The sequence below is a fragment of the Vicia villosa genome, linkage group LG1 (genome assembly GCF_029867415.1).
Source record: "Vicia villosa cultivar HV-30 ecotype Madison, WI linkage group LG1, Vvil1.0, whole genome shotgun sequence".
NCBI classification, from domain to species: Eukaryota; Viridiplantae; Streptophyta; class Magnoliopsida; order Fabales; family Fabaceae; genus Vicia; species Vicia villosa.
The window spans coordinates 82,608,202-82,627,895 of NC_081180.1; the positions used below are offsets into that span (position 1 = coordinate 82,608,202).

Genomic DNA, 19,694 nt, shown 5'->3' on the forward strand with positions numbered 1-19,694 from the left:
ATATTCATAAAATTTTGAAATTTCTAAAACTGCATTTAATTTTAAAAAAATTCAAAAAATTACAACACTTGTTTAAAAAATTCGATAGTTAAATCCGGTATGTTAAATTTATTTTTTAAAAAACCGGCCAAAATTCTTTTCAAACTCTTTAAAATACACTATCAAATTTTTCATTTGTAGTATCAGATTTTTCGTGAGTATGCAATATAAATTGAGGGGTGGCACCACAAATTCTCATCAAAAAATTACTTAAGTTAAAATATATATATCTTTTTTGTTTTGATAGGTGTTTATTTTAAAACTATTTAGATAGATGGACTAAACTAATCAATACTTTTAAATTAAAGAACGAAATTTATATTTTGTAAATTTAAAGAAATAAATCGACTGATTTTTTACAACTTCAGAAGACTGAATTGCATATTTTGTAAAATAAATGCAACCATACTATCAAACTGAACAAATGAGAATAAATAAAGAACACATAGCAAAATAAATGCAAGATTACAAGAGTAATAATCTATATTGGAACTAGAAATGAAATTTTTGAAACAAAATAAGGCCCCTCAATAGGGCCCAAAAATAACACATTAATTAAGGGGCCTAAAATTTTGGGGCCTAAAAAATTTCTCATTAACAAAGGGCTTAATAAAGTAGGGCTTTAGTGGGGCTAAAAAATTGGGGCTTTGAAAAATTAGACTTATTTGACAGCTCTATATTAAACCATGGTCGTTGAACGTGGTTTTTGATCTTGGTACTCTTCATTCATTGCTTACAAATTGAAAATTTGAGATGAATTTCACTTTTTTGACACACATGTCCGCCCCACCTTCATTTTTTTTATGGGACAGATAAAAATTTAGATAAGAGTGCTCCCTCAACTATGTATGTCTCGCTTTTTGAGATCTAGATTAACTGTGGCGGGAAAGTTACATGACTTTGAGCCAATTATGTCCATTGAATATCCATCAAGTGGACTAAATAATACCACATGTCTAAACTTACTTTAATGAGAAAAATTTAATATAATCAAAATTCCAAATCCACATGGCATGATTTAGTCCACTTGATTGGTATCCAATGAACATGATTGGCTCAAAGTCGTGTGACTTTCCCGCCTCAAAGTTACTGGATCCGAATCCGAATTTTTGAGGTCTTAGGTGGGGCTGACAATCCCATGATCGAGCAGACATTGACTCAAAGCTCTATAAAAAAATTTAACTAATTTTACAAAGATTATGTTAATCTTAAAAAAAAATGTTTTAGCATTCATATCAGAACCTTAGAAAGTGAAGTTTTATCTCAAGAAAATATTAGTAAAAGCATCTGATTCTGAAAACTAAAAAGAAGACTGCTCCAGCTTTATCCCATTTCCTGTCTGTTACAATTACAGTGGATAAGAGACACAATTAAGGATCTGTCTGCAATTTCATGTCGGGTTTTAATTGCAACCAACACACCACTCTGCTTATCACAAACAACCACCTGCCCACCTATCATTTTGTTAGTTGGTGAAATGTCACCAACGCTTACCTCGTACCTTATCATTCACGAACATTACCGATAGATCCTTGTAACCAATAAATACAAATTTTATTTTTTCTTTCTAAATAAACAAAATTGATACTATCATCAAACCCAAAAATATAAATTCACAACTATACATATCTGCACCAAGAATATGTCAGCAACTTGAGGTCTCTATCTATGCAGTAATTTCTAATTTGCATCTTTTACTCGAGAATTCCCTTAATTTACCAGTAATATTCATCTCCGCTTAGAATAATTTCATCCAAAATAAAGTCATTTTATGATTCAGTGAAGCAATTTCACTCTTTAGGCAACTGAACCAAGCATACTCTTCTCGGCCTCATCAGCATTTAGAGAAAATATATCAACTGGCGCAGTTGTATAACCAACAGCAGTTTGCTTAGATCCACCACTAGAAGAGCCTCCTTGTTGATCAAGATAGATTACAACAACTGTGATATCGTCATGGAAGTGTCTTCTTATTCCTTTGTCGATTTTCTTAATGTCAGCATATCTCATCTCTCTTTTCTTTGCAGCTTCCTGCAGAGCAGCTCTTACTAGTCTCTTGGCAATTCCCTGCAGGTATCATAAACACAAATAAGAAACCGTGTAAATAAATTGAAACTCTGTTGTTCCGAGCAGGTCAGAAGTAATAACAGAAAACACTCACAGCTCTTGGATATTTGAAAACAAGATCAACGGCTGCTTCATCGCTTAATTGTTCCCAAAGGCCGTCTGATGCAAATATTAAGAATAAATCATCTGATTCAAGCTCCCTAATGATGATTGATGGTTCAGCTGTCATTACTGGACGCTTCAATGGAATAGGATTTCCAAATTGACGAAAAATGGGGTCTCGGTAGAAATCCGGTCTCTTCAAATACACATCACCAATAGATCTAGACACCTGCAACATGAAAAAACTGTTTATTACCACAAAAATAAAACAGACCCCTTCCCCACCCTTACAGCACCTTTTCCCTGATAAGGGAGGCAAGCACATACGTAAGGCAAATCAAAAGATCAAAAGAGGCTAGGGCGTCTAAGCCCTTAATTATAACCAATTATACATAGCACGTAGAATTCTATTACACTTTGTAATGGAAATACATCATCATCTTCATAGAATTCTATTCAAGAGTTTAAAAAAGAGTTTAAAAGTGGCCAAAATTTTGTTAGTAAAAAGTCTATTGCATATATTATATATGTATACCTGAATGATGCCCTTAATCCTCCAAACACCGCGGCTAAGAACCACAACATGTGAATCATCAGGGTGTAAAGCTTCAACTTCTCTCCTCACCTCTTCGTCAGCTACATTATGATCCGTCGACAAGCGCACTGCCTCTACCGAACCACTCTTGTTCTCACTATACTTCCTGCCAAGAACAACTCTAGAGTCTCCAAGGTTGGCGACATATAACACATTATTAGAAATCGCACCAAGAAGACAACATGATCCCACAGACGCAATCTGAGGACTAAGCGGCAACGACAACTTAACCAAATGCAAGAAATCCTCCTCGGTAGCACTAAACGCCTTCTTTATCACATCAACCGACAATCCCCCTTGCTCAGACGAAAATTCTATGAATCAAAATCACAAACAAGTTAACCTAAGATCAAAAACAGAATTAAGTACTATCACGAGTCAAGTCAAAAACAGTTAATAAACTTCCTACTACTGTTACGACTTCCTACTACTGTTACGATCGTCTTCTCAATCAGGAACAAATAAATTAATAATGAGAAGTTCTAATTAATGCAATAAATCAGAGTCATCAAACAAAACCTAGTCACACAAATAAATATTAAAGAATAGTATAAAATGGAAGTGACCTACTGTGCAAATAAGGGAAGAGACGGTTATTGACGAATCTAGACGCTTCAGGACCTCCATGACCGTCGTAAACACCAACGTAGGTGGCGGAAGGGGAGGTAAAGACTTGACTCTGATCCTCAAGGGAGTAATTAGCCTGAGCGACGGCTATGGAGAAATCACCGGAAGCGTGGGGTTTCAAGTCGGTGTGCCAGAGAAGAAAATCAGAGGCACCACGACGTCGAAGGCAATAATCGAGAGGGCTGAAGCACAAACGCAGCATGATCTATGGAAGGGTGAGAGAAATTGGGGGTGAGAATTTATAGATGGGGGTGATGATTTATTGGGGTTAGGTATGTGCAGAATCGGAGAGAGAAAGAGGGAGAGGGTTTGGAGAATGAAATGAAAAGTCAGTGATGAATGCCGCGTTTGGAGGGGGAAGACGGACCCCTCAATCGAAGATATGTTCCCTCTTTCTTTCTCCTGTTTCTTAATAACGCGTCTTTATTATTAATCATCGAAATTATTATATACTAATACTCTCTCGCAACTCATTAACTATGTCTTGACGTGTTAAAAAGCACTATAAAAATTGACAAAAATAACGTAATAAAAACTACAATTAAGCGTCTGTTGTTTATGTGGTGAAAAAAATTAATTTGATTCCGGATAAAATTGAGTTAAAAGTAAAGTGATTTATGTTTAAAGAAATTTTTGTAAAAGTGAGTTGGACAATAAATTTCAGCGTAAAAATCACGCTTAAAAATCATGTTTGATCAAAAACTACAAATTCTAGCTTCAAGTAGAATCAATTCTTGAAAGCATAATCAATTCTGCTTGATATCAACCAAATTCGTCAAAATCAATTCTAAGCGTCCAAAATCAATTCTAGATGTCTCAAACGTGAAATCAAACGTAGACCAAAATATTAATTCTCTTTTTGTAATTTCACCTAAATTTTAAAATGTTTTTTTAAAAATAAAGAAATATCATACATCAAAAATTAGGGGTGTAATTGGTTTGATTTCATCTGTTTGATTTGGTTCGATTTTTAATATTTTTTCCAAACATTAATTGGTTTACAATGGAACCAAACTAAATTAATTGGTTTGGTTTAGTTGATCGGTTTACAATGTTTTTTTCCAAACATTATATTCATCAGTGTATTATTCACTATCGTATTTTTCGATGTATTTTTGCTATTGTTTTTTAAAGGCTAAATTATCTCCAGGGTTCTTTAAGTTATTTAATTGTAACAAATTAGTCATTTATGTTTTTTTTTGCTACGTGTGAGTCCTTTATGTTAACTAACGCCTGCACCGTTGATCTTTTTCTCAAATCCTCTCCATAAACGCTGAAGTGACACTAATGGTACTGATATCTCATTTAACATAGGGCCAGAGACCATCATAGGATCATATAATAAATTTTTTAGAATATTTTAGTGCATAAAAGTATTTTTAAATTAATTAAAATGCACTTTAAAAATAAATTAAAAAAATATAGGAAAACAAAAAATAAAATTCTCATAAAATTACACAAAGTGTAAAATGAGAAGAAATATTTTTAGGAATTTTTTCATTATTTTTTACCAAAAACGGATTTAATATGAATTTTAGAAATTAAAATAAAATTAATAGAACAAAATAAAGCAGGAAAAATGTCAACGGTGAAGGCGTTAGCTAACATAAAATAGTCAGATGCAGCCAAAAAAATATAAAGGACTAACTTGTTACAATTATAATAAATTAAAGGACCCAGGAGATAATTTAACCTTTTTAAAACAATACATTTTATGTAATTTATTTTATGCTCTCTTTTTTCAAACAAATTACAAGTTGCTCTTATTCTAGACGAAACAATGACATGATTTCCAATGACATCATGAAATAAGTTTAGAATCAAATATAAATGTTGACACTTAACATCATAAGGTTAAGAAGAGATTTGAAAGTTTAACAAATAGAACACAACAAAACACACATGAATTAAGATGTTTCACACCTCAAACACACATCAAAACTATTTTTTAACAAGAGTAGAAGAAATTTGTTGAAGAAGAAGAAACAAAAAAGGTAAACAAAAAAATAAAAATTAACAAAGAGAACATGAATACGAAGAAGGTGAGCGTAACATTTAGAATGGTGGTAGAGAGAGCAACGGTTGTGATAGGCAGCAAAAGTAGCAGTTCAGTGAAAGCAAATTTTTGTGACTTATGATTTCTACATTCTATATTTTAAAATTTGGTTCTATATGCATGTTTTACTGAAAGGAAGAAAGTGTAAACAAAAATAGAGAATGGTTGGACCGATAGAAAATTTGGACTTAATGATGGGTGGAATAAAATATTTAGAGAGTAATTATATTTGTTGGTTCAGTTCATCGGTTTGTCAGTTCCTAAAAACTGAAATTGAGAACCGAACTAAACCACGTCGGTTTTCATTGGTTCGGTTCGATTTTAGAATCGAACCAAAAACAATTCGTTTTATTTTAATTTGGTTTAGTTTGAATTGTCGATTTAATTGATTTTTTCTGATCTACTTAAATCTCTAATCAAAACACTCAAACCACATTAAGTGTCATAAAAAAAATTAAGAAATAATTATTTCATTTAGTATATGTCCAATATAATTTTGTTTATCAATAATTATTTCTTCTTCTTCAATTTTGTCCCGTTTAAATATTATATTGGTTATGAATCTCTAAATGAATCATATCCACGTTATTTAAGTCTGGGCCAAAGGTCAATTCATTCAACATCATACATACTAGTTTATATAATTGAAATATCATTTAAGACTATTAATGGCACCAATATGTGAAGAACAATTCGAGAACATTAGGTCCATAAAGTGGTTACACCCTTGGATCGTACCAGATTGAGGTCATCCTAGCACCCGAGAATTTTTAGATCAATTAGATACACAAATTCTTTGAGGAAGATGTTTCTAAAGAAGACTTTAATGCCTCAATACCATGAGATGGATTTTCCCTACCCAATACACTGTCAAAGTTTATTGATCCTTAAAGATCGTCAATTTGTACCTACTAGATCCTTTGACATTTGTCACGCGTGAAAATTTTAACTAGCAGAAGGTTATAAGACTTAAAAACTCTAAAATCTCCATATCAGTCTTGAGTACATATTATTTGTATCTATATATTCCGTAAATGGGCCTTAATAGGCGACATGGAGATCTCCAATCGCCAATTTATCATATATACCGCCCCTTTATCGAATGTATCATCATTTTGTTAAATGTATTGCCATTCTTTAGATAAGTCACCTAATGTGAAAATTAGAAATATGTCCTCCTGTAACGGCACATAAGAAGTCGGGAAAAACGTACACCACGCTCCCCTGAATGTTAGAAGTTAAATTTGACACTCCCTGGGTGGTGGATATTTTCAAAGAAGCCTAAACTTTGGGCCTGATACACATAACAACATCCCATCATCATGATTGAATAAAAGGACTAACACACAGAAATACACGCATACAAAGCTTCTCATCCCACATGAGTATCCCCCAAACCTCAGAACAAACCTTAAAGCCTCTGACATCCCTTAATCACTAGGAGTTATCGCACATTTATACTTTTAAAAAGTACGATTGGCGCCCACAGTGGGGCCCTAATAAAATTGGTGTCTGTCATATCCCAATTTTTGACCCTAAGATTCCTTAATCATTTGCATTCCAATCATTGATCAAGATCAGAATCTTGAGGTGCAACTTTAAAGCTTTGTTTATCTCATCTTTGGGCAAATCACCAAGCACCCATGTTTGTTTAAATTTGTGGATATTTCTTTGTTATATTATACTAACCAAAATACAAAAATATGTCTTTTCCTTTTAAAAGATTTGTGCATTGTAGGTGATTGAATCAAGTGCATCCACACCTCTCCTAAAGCTAGGGTTTTTGAGGATCAATCCTCAATCAATTGATCATCCTTGGAAGCTAAATGGCTTAAACTTCAAGTGATATATTCTTATCATCAAGTACCATGTTCTAAGCATCTCTCAACTTCATAAGTGCCTCAAGATTATATAGTTTGAGTCATCAAGGAACTTCATAAGTGCATGAGTTTATTTCCATGCCTTCTTCAACAAGTTTCCTCAAGCCATGAGCCTTATAGTCAAATGTGCCTCAAGAGAACATCATTTTAAGGTATTATATGTCTCCTTATGCTTTATCATGCAAGAAAAGTTCAAGAGATTCAAAGTTGATTCAATAAGTTTGACATAATTTGACAAGGTCTTGATCCTATGATTAAAAGGACATAACTCCCTCAATTTTCAAGATTTTTAAGTGCTTATTTTTGAAAATTATTTTCCTTGACATCATCAACAATTTCTCTTCACAAGTCAGGAGGAAATTTTGTGAAGAAAGTCATCAAAAGTGGAGAGACATCATAGGTCCTCCTTTGAAAGTTCAAGGAATTGTGTGTCCATTTCAAAGGATCATAACTTGCTCGATTGTCATCATCTTGAGCCCATTCTTTTTGCATAATAATCTTGTATGATTATAATTCAATCCATCTTTCAAGATAAAGAGAAAATTTTGAGTGGAAGTCCATGGAAGAAAGGAAAACATTATAGGTCATCTTGTGGACATAGTGGAATTTTCAAGTATGGCATGCCAATTTTCAAAAGTGAAAAAATCTCTCAATTTTCAACATTTTTGGGCAGTTCCTTTTGCCAAATTTTCATCTTGAATAGAATAACATTTCATCTTCAAAGGTCCAGGCCAAATTCATGCTCTAAGGCATCCAAAAATTACAGACCTTTGTGCACAAAACTTGGGCATGACCTATTTGATGCAAGGCATAGCCTAGAATTTCAAGGTTTTCCTCAAAACCTCATGATCATATCTTTCTCCTCGAGCATCCATTTGCTTCCATTCTTTTTGCATTATGTTCTTCATGACAAGGAGAGTATTTGGCTAAAAGAAAATCAATAAATGCACGAGCCAATTTCAAATGGCCTTGGTTCAAACATGGTACGCCAACCATGAATTTTGGTACACAATCAGTTTTGCATTATCATTCTAATTCAAATTATAGGTCAAATTGATGCGTGTTTTGAGTCTAAACATGATTAGTAAGCTTCCAAAAGATGTTTAGTGGGTTGAAACACAAGTTTTTGTTGAGTTTTGAGGGAATTACAAGTCACACTTCTCATGTTTCAACCTTCACACAAATTCACTCCATTTTTTATCATTTCACACGCTTTTTAATTCCATGAGCTCAACTATAAATAGAGGGTCATATTTCATTCATTTCCTAAGCTTTTCAGAGCCAAAATACCCCTGCTAAGATCCCATTCGAAAGATTGTAAATCATTTTTTCATTTCAGACCTCATACATTCAAATCATTCACTCAGTTAGCTTCCTTGACCTTCATTGAATCTAACCAGATCATTTGCAAGTCAAATCGTGCCTCCATTGAAGCTCCTCAGTTCAGTTTTCACAAGCTTTTTGGTGAACTTCATTCGGGTATAAATCTCCACCAAATCAACTCAAAATTGTGGCTAACATGAAGTTCTTGACTCACTGATACTCATTGCACAATTTATTTTAAGATTTGGTTTAGTTTGATGCATTTGTTTCTTATAATTTTAGTTTTAAACTCTTCTGGTTTTTTCAAATCGAGTAAGTTGTGTTTTGAATAAATGTTTCACAATGATGTGGTTGAGATTGTCTAGGAGAGACGAATCCAATGATACCACTAGCACTTGATTTGGTTACCTTTTGAAGGATCCAAGATTTCTGCATAGATCCTTTGAAAATTTTGGCTAGAGGTTGAAGAAAACCTACGTGTCTGTCTTCAACCAATGAATGTGAGCCATTTGTTTTATTTTGATTGGTTTTACTTTGTTTTACATTGTGAGCATGCTCTGACTGAGGTACACCATGAGCATGTGTTTCAGAACTATTAGATCTTCCAGGTCAATTAATGAGCTCTCAATCAAACGCCACATACATTTTTTGATTTTATTCTATTTTCTTTTATTTCATTTAACTTCAAAAATTCATATCTCCTTCATTTTAATTCCAAAAATTATGAAAAAAAAAATCAAAAATGCTTTGAATTATTTCGGATTTTATGATTTTTTCCTTATTTTTATTTTATTATTTGATATTTTTAATATTTTCTCTCTTTTTCTTTGAGTTTTAATTGGTTTAAAAATGTAGGTCTCCACCACTCTATTCAAAATTCACCAAGGTCCCTTAGAATTACAGAAGGAGCGTCTCACTAGTTTCAACGAAGCAACAATCAAGGTAATTCATCCAAACCATGAAATGTTCGTATGAGCATTCCAGAATGGGCCCACGACAAGACACTTCAATGAATTCCTTGACTAGAGACCAGCAGTGTCCTTGGCTAAAGTAATAATGTGATTCAAATGTTATATCAATGGTGAAAAGAGAAATATTGAAAAGAAGGCCCGAGATACAAAAGAACATACTCCCAATATAGACAACTCAAGAAGGAACCAATACACATCGCCCAAGAGGGGCAAAATAACATTTAAGTAAATTGGAAAGCCTGTTGAGAGCTTCACGCCCCTGAACACCTATCGAGAGCATACATGATAAGAAGTTATTCACATGCATAACAATCCCTCAACAACCAGCCCAAAATATAAACATCATGGGGCCTGATCCAAATAGTTGGTGTAAGTTCCAAAATGTCAAGAGGCATCACAATAAGGACTGTCTTCCCCTTAAGAAAGAGAAAAGTGTATGATCTAGGAAGTACACTTAAAGAAGTATGAAGTATGTTAAATGTAGCATCGATGGATGATTAGGGAGATCTGGTTCCTAGGGGCGAGACGTCCTCGGGATGCCCAAATCCAGTCAAGGAAATGGGCAAGTAAGGAATATGATGATAGAACTATATACCATACGTTCAACACCGTTGCATGAGGATTAGTTGGAGGCATAGAGACCAATTCCACCCGAAAGAGATATGCCCTCCAAATCCTAGCCATTAATGGTTCACCCATTGACCCAAGACAGGTGAATCAAAAGCTCCATAGACCAAGATTGCGTTATGTAAGAAAGATGCAACCGAAATTCACCCTACATAGTGATGACCTCATGGTTATCTTTGTTCAATGTGAAGATTGGGAAATCAAAAGATTCTTTACTAATCAAGCAATCTCTGCAGACACCATTTACTAGGACGTATTTGAGAGGTTTCGCCTAGATTTGGATGACCTTAAACCCTTATAGGGATTGTTGGTGGGTTTTTGGGCGAGTCAGAGCAAGTGAACAACTACATAATGTTGCATACCACCTTTGGGGCAGAAGAAAATTCCAAATATATCAAGGTAAGATATCTAGTCATTAATGTGCCCTCATCATATAATATGGTTATAGGTAGGGTGGCAAACAGGCATATACCCCACAAAAAGTTTTGGGTTATTGTTGATCTTTTTGTGAGATGTCAAAGATCAATGGAATCTTGTTAAAATTACCTTTAAGGTGATTCCATATTGGATCCTCGTGAAATAATCATTGTCGCCCCTCGAGGCAATTACATGACCCCCACGAAGGAATCCTTGCCGCCCCTTGAGAGGATTACATGTTGGATCCTCATGAAGGAATCCTTATCACCCCCAAGACGATTACATAATGGATCCTCATGAAGGAATCCTTGTCTCCCCTCAAAACGATTACATGATGGATCCTCGTGAAGGAGGCCTTACAGCCATCGAGGTGATAACACATATTGATTACTCATGAAGAAGCCTTTTCAACACCTTGCGACAATCTACAACCTAGAATTTGGTCCTTAATCCATATGCCCGGACATATTTCACAATTATTGGACCTAAAGTCATTACTTGACAGGGGGAATGATCATATCTCTACAAAAGGGGGTACCTATCCCAAAAGGATATATACTTATCGGTCCAGGGAGACTCCTTGATCGGGTACGAGTTCCTTATCTCGACCTATTTAAACTCATGTTCGCATAAGGCTTCAAGATTCTCTCCCGTAAGATGTTCAAGGGAGTGTAAGAATCAAACCTAGGGTGGGCTCTGCGCTCAATTTCTTCTTTGAACCGCCTGGCGTCTTTCTCTAATGGTTGTCTAGGTCATGTATTTTTTAGTATCTGACTAACCCTTGTTGCCTATTGTTTACCAGTGATTTCTGACAAACAACCACTAGTCTTCCAAACAATATATCTTTGGTAACTCACAGGATCGACTAGATTGATCCTAGGACATGTGTCTCAAATGCTAGGGTTCTTATAATCTGACTCATTTTTTTGATCTTATATTTAGATGATTAATTTTCTGTATGATGATGAATGACTTTACAATGACTAGGGTTCGACAATGAACCATAAAATAAAGAAGTATAAAGACTTCGACAAAATCTATAAATTTCCTATGAAAGTAAAAGAATATAACATTAAGGTAAATGATTTCGAAAGTAAAGATGATAAAGCGAAATGTAGATTTGACTAGAAACCAAATGACGATAAAATAATGTAAAGTAACTTGTGCTTATATAAAGGCAATAAATTAACTTCGAATAAAATAAACAAGGTGTTTTTGCACATACATTTGTTCAGCAAAGACTCGTTTCTCTAACGTTGGTACTTTGAGTATTTTTAGTGAACTTTTTGTATATCTTTTTGAAACATACCAAATCTAAACATTTAGACTCCTATTGATACTAAATCGACCCTAACGATCCCTACATAGATGACTACCACGTTTGTAGCCACAAGCGTTGCCTCCTTGAGATGTTTCCACGCGTTCGCCTGATTACACATTCCCATTTGAATTTCGAATATTTCCCGCTCAACGCTTCGAGTTTGGCGAGCGCTGTTGTCGAAAGTGTACTTGTAAATATTTCAAGGATTCTTCTAAGTTAATATTCCAACATAAGTATCATTCCTTTCAAAGACTATCTGCACGAAATAACCTCTTTCAAACCAATATCCATAACATTTTGAATACACAACTTCAAATTATCTAGCTTCAGAATCGAAATCTCCAGCTAACGCCTATAGTTTCTCTTTGTACTTGATGTCGGGTTGCATTTTACTCAACAAATCATTCAGGTTGTGTGCCTCTTTGCGCCCTAATTTTTGACGAAATACACAATCTAGTCTCAAGCCCCCTTCAAAGATCCAACACTTCAGGATTTCATCCGAGTCTCCAACAACAACCTCGACTTTGGTGAAGCGGTCAATGTATCTATGCATGGTTTCTTTCTTACCTTGCGTGATTCCGCTAAGCATAACCATAATAATTAGTTGTCTCTTCACAGCGGTGATGTGGGAGGTGAACGATTCGCACAAGTCATTCGAATAGTTTATTCTTCCATCTGGAAGGGATTTATACCAGGTGGTCACGACTTAATCGATCTGGGTTAGTGAGCTTGTACTTCATGAATTTGTCAGTATGATAGTAGTCCAGACACTCATCTACATGCTCAGCATGCTCATCTGGATCTTCGATCTCGTTATAACTCTAGAGTTTCGACAGTTTATCCAGTGACTTTGGGATTTTACTGTTCAGAATACGAGCAAGTGAGAAGATTTTCTTTTATTCATCTGGACAAGAGTGTCTTCCTCGTACCTCTCCCTCCTCCTCCGACATATACTTTGTAATCAATTAGTAACTCTATATGCAATCAATTAGTGCCTCAGATTCTTTTTATTTGCACGGAGATTACACAATGACTAGTCACAAACGAGGATAATCTACTCATACTGAGTTTTAGTCCATTGAAGTCTTATTTGAGTGTCAACAATTATGATTCTAATGAGAATGTGTACCAACTAGTTTTTGAATGCATACTTTTGTGGAAGGTATGAATGAAGAGAGTAGGATGGTTGAGTTTTGGTAGTGTTCTAACAAATAGTATAGCTTGATCAAATCTAATCCCTAATAGCTTGCATTGCATCGGTACGTTTGAAGATTTAGAAATAATTGTTTTAGTGTTTGCATATTCTTTTTACTAAAAAAAACATATTTATACCAATAAAAAAAACCAGTACAAAATTGTATTAAAAAATCAAAGCATAATCCTACAAGGCACATGCACCTTTTTTTTCCCTTCCTTCCCATGAATTTCCTTTTTGCTTTTTACAAACTTGATCTCTGCCTCCATTGTATCCACTTGTGTCCTAATAGTCTACTAACTACTTTATTATTTACTCGAATAGAATGACTTTTCACTTTCACTCCAATTCCTTTTTTTGTCCTTTTTGTATATATTTTCTTCACGTCACGTTCAACATTCTAGATCTACTAGACTATAACACAAGTTTGTTTTTTTGGTACAAAGACATGTTTGAATGAATACAAGAAGAAGAATAAATTGTTTACTCTTTCTCTCTATCAAGTGTCAATTAAATTGCGCGTTGCTCGTCCAACTTGTTTGTTCCCATCACACACGCATATATCGTGACTGACCAACTACTTGTTTAGTTTTTTAATCTTTATATCTAAGTTCAATTAAATCTACTAAACTTGATATTTGCTATTTTAAATATTGATATCATGTGATTCAAAATCTGTTATTGATGATAAGATAAATCTTTAAGAATTTTTCTTCACCCACCTCCCAACCTTCTTGCCCACCCATGGTGAATTTACCACAATACCCTTTGTTTCGGAAGTTCATTTCCGAAACTGTACATTTTTTTTTAAAAAAGGTGTTTTCAGAAATGCATCTCCGAAAACGTGTTTTTTTTAATATAAAATATTGATTTCGGAGATGCATCTCCGAAATAAAGTTACATTTTCAGAAAATGTGGTGTTTCGGAAGTTCATCTCCGGACGCACCCCCCTTGGGGAATTCGGAAATGAACTTCCGAAAATATGTCTGGACAGAAGAAAATGAAAAACAACAACAATTCGCTTTATTTAATCGGGTGAAGATTACAACGATAATATTACATATAATTAAAGTTACATATTGTTGATCACAGGTAGGTGGGGATGAGTCAACATTTTGATAACATCGTCCGCCGATCTTTGAAGTTTCGCGTCCAACTCGATCGGGCCCTTCGAAGAAAATCGGTCGAACGTTGTCCACAAAACCGCCAAATCTTCGTCGTTCTTGATCTCAAAAGGTGTGAACTTAATGCCTCCCTCGTTGTTAAGCGATGGCGAGCGGTACTCGAGCTTGACAACCTTTCGATTCTCGGGATAGCGCAAAAGCGTGTTGAGCGACAGTATCAACTCCGCAAACGGCGTGTCGCGCGAGAAGCGAAATTGGAACGGCATCGGGTAGTCGGTTTCTAAGTAGACGAATGCTAGGTGGGGGTAGGTTTGTGTCATTTGTGTTTTGTGGTGTGGAGAGGATGAAGAAGAGTGTGTATTTATAGACTTATTGGAGCATTGATGGCCTAACAAACCTTATCCTGCCTCAGGGGACATTTCGGAAATGAACTTCCGAAAATAGGCTCCAGACATGTATATTTCGGAAGTTCATTTCCGAATTATGCAGAAACAGACATAAATTTTGCATTTTGTTGATTGCTTAGTGTGTTGTCTAAATTGAACATATGGAATTGACATTAACCATAAATTAGACAAGCAAGTCATAAAACATAATTATATTATACATGTATTGAATCGGTCCGATTTTACATGATAAACAACAATACATACAAAAAACGATCCGGAACAAACTAAAATTCACCGAACCAATCGGTGGATCCTAAGTCCAAAATAGGCTCATTCTTCGACCGCTCTCTATTTTGCTCGCGCTCTTGGCTCATCATTTCTTCAAACTCCGCCATTCTTGAAACAAAAGGATCCGGCCAAGTTTCCGCCTTATTTGAACGATGTGCGGTCCATTGACAACAAGTAGCCGGTATAGGACACCCCGGTTTCAAAAACACTTGGACGAAGTGCCGCGATCGTAGATACCCGATGCATATGATTCGGCCCGACGAGTCCAATGGCGGTCGACTATGAAGTGGAAAGAAAGTCTCACTTAGTCCAAACCTCGTCAAATCGACGCATACAATATCATATGCACTTGCTATGAGATGACCCATATCGGGGAATGACATCCACTTCGAGACCGGAGCGATACCGGTAAGTGGTGGAACAAGTGCATCATGAATTTTTGCAAACTTTTCTTGATTTTCATATAGTCGGCCGTAGATGTCCCGATACGAAGTCAACTCCGCAAGAAGTTCCCGTCGGACTAAAGTGTGATTATTTTCCCCTTTACCGAGCAATGGATGGAGATTGATTGGGTTTTGTGGAGGGTTTGAAAAAGTGTTGGAGAAAAATGATGAAATAGTGAAGGAGGGAAATTTGTATATGCAGAAATATTTTCGGAAATGAACTTCCGAAATATTAACGGTTTTGACATCTTCGGAGGTTCATTTCCGAAGACAAAAAAAATTCAAAAAAAAAAGCGCTTCGGAAGTTCATTTCCGAAGCAGGGGTAGTTTTGGTTTTTCGCTGGGGGTCACCCCCATAGGGAGGTGGCTAAAGAAAAAATCATCTTTAATATTGCACTTCACCAATCTCATAAGTTTTCATTTACACTTTTTTTTACATAGCAATGCAACTATTATCTTCTATTATTATATTCTTATTTATTAATTTTAACTCTAATATCATTCATAATAATATTTCTGAATGAGTAATTGGGCAAGTGAGACACATGACACTCCCTAATGCTTTGTTACACTTTTTAACTTTTCTAAACTTTCTATTAATGGAAACTAATTCTTAATTCAATTAATAATTTTATTTTTTATTCAATTAATTATTTTATTAAATGAATAAATGCATTTGTCTTATTGGGAAACTGGAACATCATTTTTTTCTTTCAAGGGTTACACGATAAACACGAATATTTGGGGAAGAGCAAATAAATTGATATGAAAGTGAAACGCTCGAGGTATCGTATCCCAATACAAATTCAAAACGCTTTCACTCCATCTTCAATTTCATCATGTTCAGAAACAACACATGCAGCGGCAGCGCTCCATCTTCTCTCTCTCTCTCGGTCATGTTCTTCGCCGTCTCAACCTCGCGTCCGTTTCAAACACGACGGCCGAAGAACTCATACAAGTTCTCTTCTCCGGCGAACTCTCGGTCTCAATCTCTTCTTCTCCTCTTTTCGATTTCTGATTCGTTGTTTGTTGGTAATTTGATGATGATGGTGATACGGAATCAGTTATTTGTGTTGTTGTGTTGTGTGATTCTGTCGAAGCTTGATTCGGTGAAAGTGCAATGATGGTGATGGTTAATGTTTGTTATAGGTTTAGATATGTGTATTTGTTCATCTCCATGGTTGTTTTCATAAATCTAATTAGTTTATTGTTATGTTTGAGGGTTTATTTATGATTTTTATTCTTTTGTTATTTATGATTAATGTTTGTTTCAGGTGTAGATCTGTGTATTTGTTCATCTCCACGACTGTTTTCATAAATCTAATTAGTTCATCCCTTTTCTCTGCTATATATTGAATCAAATTAAGGCTACATCATATAGGATTTCATCTCAGTAGCCAGAAAGGTTTATGAATGGTAAAATTAAATTATGTGTTTTTTGAAACTTGATAAAGGGTTTGGGTTTGGTGAACTGTAAGATTTGTGTATCTCTTTTAGTATGTAATGTTTGGATCTGATGTAGTATAATGTTTTTATATTTAATAATGTTTGTTTTGATCTTGCAGCTTGAATGATTGTAGAATTTTTAGATATTACATGGATTTGAAAAAAGGGCACCTTCCTTTGTATACGATTTCAAGTTAAAGCTTATCTGTTGTAACTTAAAATTCCGCAGGTTAAAGCTTATCTTTCAACTTGAATAATGTTTGTATACTTTTTAAATATTAATATTTCCTTTGTATACGATTTCAGGTTAAAGCTTATATGTTGTAACTTGAAATTATGCATATGAAAATTATGCAGGTTAATACTTATCTTGCAGCTTGAATAATGTTTGTATACTTTTTAAATATTAATATTTCCTTCGTATACGATTTCAGGTTAAAGCTTATTTGTTGTGAAAAATATCATCTTTAAAGTTTAATATAAAATGGGTTTTGCTTGCTCTGTTAACAAATATAATTTCAGGCGATTCTATATTCTGATCCCAATTCAACGATCCAACACAATTGAATATTGATTAATGTTTTTTTTTGGTAGGTATAAGGAAAGCAAATGTGTTGTGAAACAATTGATGGGATGTGGTGGAATGTCGTCTTCGCATTCAGCTACGCGGTTGCTATGGCGGTTGAATTTCATGAAGGATTTGGTGGACTGTTTTTCGCTACTGCATTGGTTCTAGCTATGATTGTATGATTTTTTTTGTTCTAACCATACAATCTATAAACATTTTGATCTATATATTTTGTTTTTGATGTGTTTGATTTAATACACATGGAGTTTGTTAATGATTGGCAGGTGATGTATGATGCTACTGGTGTAAGATTGCAAGCGAGACGGCAAGCAGAGGTTTGATTGCGGTTTATGAGATCTCTATTTATTTTGAAGAATAAATGAAGAACATGAACTTAGAAATTTGAACATTAGTCAGATCGCTTCACTCAATCCTTCTGATGTTCAGGACATTCTTCTACTATTCATGTTGTTTCTGACTTTTCCTGTGCTCTTCTGCAGTGTGATACAAATGTTAGATTTTATATTCAATTTTCTCTTATTTTGATTGTGTTTGTTGTGTAATTTGACTGATAAGATAAATGAAATTTGATTATGGTTTGTATCAGCATTCAATTGTATATTTCTATTAGAAGATATTTCTTAAATCTATTATTTCATATTCATGTTTATGTGCATTTAAACTTCAATTAGTCTATTGAAATATCAAATCTTTTCTAAGTCTATTATTTTATTTTCTAATTGAAGTTTAAAGATTTTTTTGTTTGTAATAATTCAAAATATTGATTTTATTTGATCAAAAATATATTTAATACTTCAACTAAAATCTTTTTACTATTAATTAAGATGTCCTACATATTTGATATTATTAACTAAAATAAATGATGTTAATTAAAATTTATGACCATATGGTTATTAACAATGTAATTTTTAAATTAAATAATATTATTATTTTTATAATTAAAGGTGGAAGAAATAAGTTTTATAGTATTTTATTTAAAGGAATGTCAATTTGAAAATTTTATAGTATTTTAAATAAGTAATTTCATAGTATTTTATTTAGAGGAATGTCAATTTGAAAATTTTTATAAATAATTTTCAAATTAAAAGAAATAATAAACGTAAACGATATAAATATAAAAAAATATTAATAGGAAAGTCAAAGATATAAATAAAATTTTGATGATGATATAAATTAAAATAGTAATTATAGAAACCCCTAAAAAATAATTTTGTCTTTCATTTCATTTTTATTACAAATGCGCATAGCATATGAACTATAGAAAATAAATTTTAATCAAATCATAAAATTATTAAAAATTATATCAATCCACTTCTGTAATAGATAATAACCTCAACTAACCTAGGGTTCTAAAAAAACTTTTTTTAAAAAACTATTATCTTTACAAACTAATTTTAAATTATTTAAAACATTTTTATTTGACATTTTAAATCTTATAAATTATTCCAAACATGGAATAATAAAACTAAGTTGTTTTCCAAAAACTAAATCTTTTCAAATCATAACATAGTATAAAAATTTAAACTTTTAATTTCTATCTTTATCATTTTTTTCACAAAAATCTATAAATATATAAGTTTTCTAAATTAAAATTGATTCCATATAGATTGTTTCTCAGAAATGAAGGTCATCTTTAAAATAAGATCTTATTTATTTATTTTATATCGAACAACTTTAAAATAAAAAATTTTGTTTTAATTTCTTAATTTATATTAAATGATTTTTTATAGACTAAATGATTTTTTTGGTAACTTACAAAAAAAAATTAACAAATTCTATTCTTTTTAAATTAGCATCATAATTTAATTTTTTTTATAATTAAATAAATTAAATTTTTAAGTAATAAAAATATTTTTATAAACAAAATATAATTTACTATTAATAAAAAAATGTGCAACTATAACATAGACATTATAATGTTAATATAACTTTATTTGTAAATTTTAACTAATTATAAAATATTGTGTTTAGTATAATAAATTTTATCCCGTGCATCGCACGAGTAGAAACACTAGTTATATTGTAAAGTAGTTACTAGTATATCATTAAAATTAATCCATCTAATAATTTTTAAAAAAAAGTGTGTAAAATATGACATTTTTATGTGACCGTGTTATGTTAAAATAACATTTTTTAAATTTTTGAAAGGCACTGTAAAAATTAACTATAATTTAAGTGTCAAATTAAATTGGATC

The 19,694-nt window shown here is 33.2% G+C and overlaps 1 protein-coding gene and 1 long non-coding RNA gene across 3 annotated transcripts; one reads left to right on the top strand and one right to left on the bottom strand.

Annotated features, from left to right (window-relative positions):
• Positions 1–1,330: 1,330 nt before the first annotated feature.
• On the bottom strand, positions 1,331–3,851 carry LOC131643365 (probable protein phosphatase 2C 63). Its single transcript, XM_058913569.1, has 4 exons — positions 3,374–3,851; positions 2,744–3,117; positions 2,201–2,437; positions 1,331–2,106 (listed from the first exon to the last, which is right to left on the bottom strand). The coding sequence occupies exons 1-4, from the start codon at positions 3,630–3,632 to the stop codon at positions 1,837–1,839; spliced, it is 1,140 nt and encodes a 379-aa protein (XP_058769552.1). The 5' UTR covers positions 3,633–3,851; the 3' UTR covers positions 1,331–1,836.
• A 12,451-nt stretch (positions 3,852–16,302) lies between these two features.
• LOC131610910 (uncharacterized) lies at positions 16,303–17,980 on the top strand. Of its 2 annotated transcripts, XR_009286702.1 has the most exons (4): positions 16,303–16,869; positions 17,030–17,139; positions 17,505–17,654; positions 17,763–17,980. It is a non-coding gene; the product is annotated as an uncharacterized LOC131610910 (long non-coding RNA). The 2 variants fall into 2 exon arrangements; XR_009286703.1 differs by lacking the exons at positions 16,303–16,869; positions 17,030–17,139 and adding an exon at positions 17,208–17,267.
• The last annotated feature ends 1,714 nt before the right edge of the window (positions 17,981–19,694 follow it).

Bases quoted from the DNA above. Each gene is read 5' to 3' on its own strand.
- LOC131643365 (XM_058913569.1), bottom strand. From the start codon at position 3,632: ATGCTGCGTTTGTGCTTCAGCCCTCTCGATTATTGCCTTCGACGTCGT. The intron at 3,118-3,373 runs GTAGGTCACTTC...TTTGATTCATAG, and splicing joins TCTCTTCCCTTATTTGCACA to AATTTTCGTCTGAGCAAGGG. The intron at 2,438-2,743 runs GTATACATATAT...TTCATGTTGCAG, and splicing joins GGATTAAGGGCATCATTCAG to GTGTCTAGATCTATTGGTGA.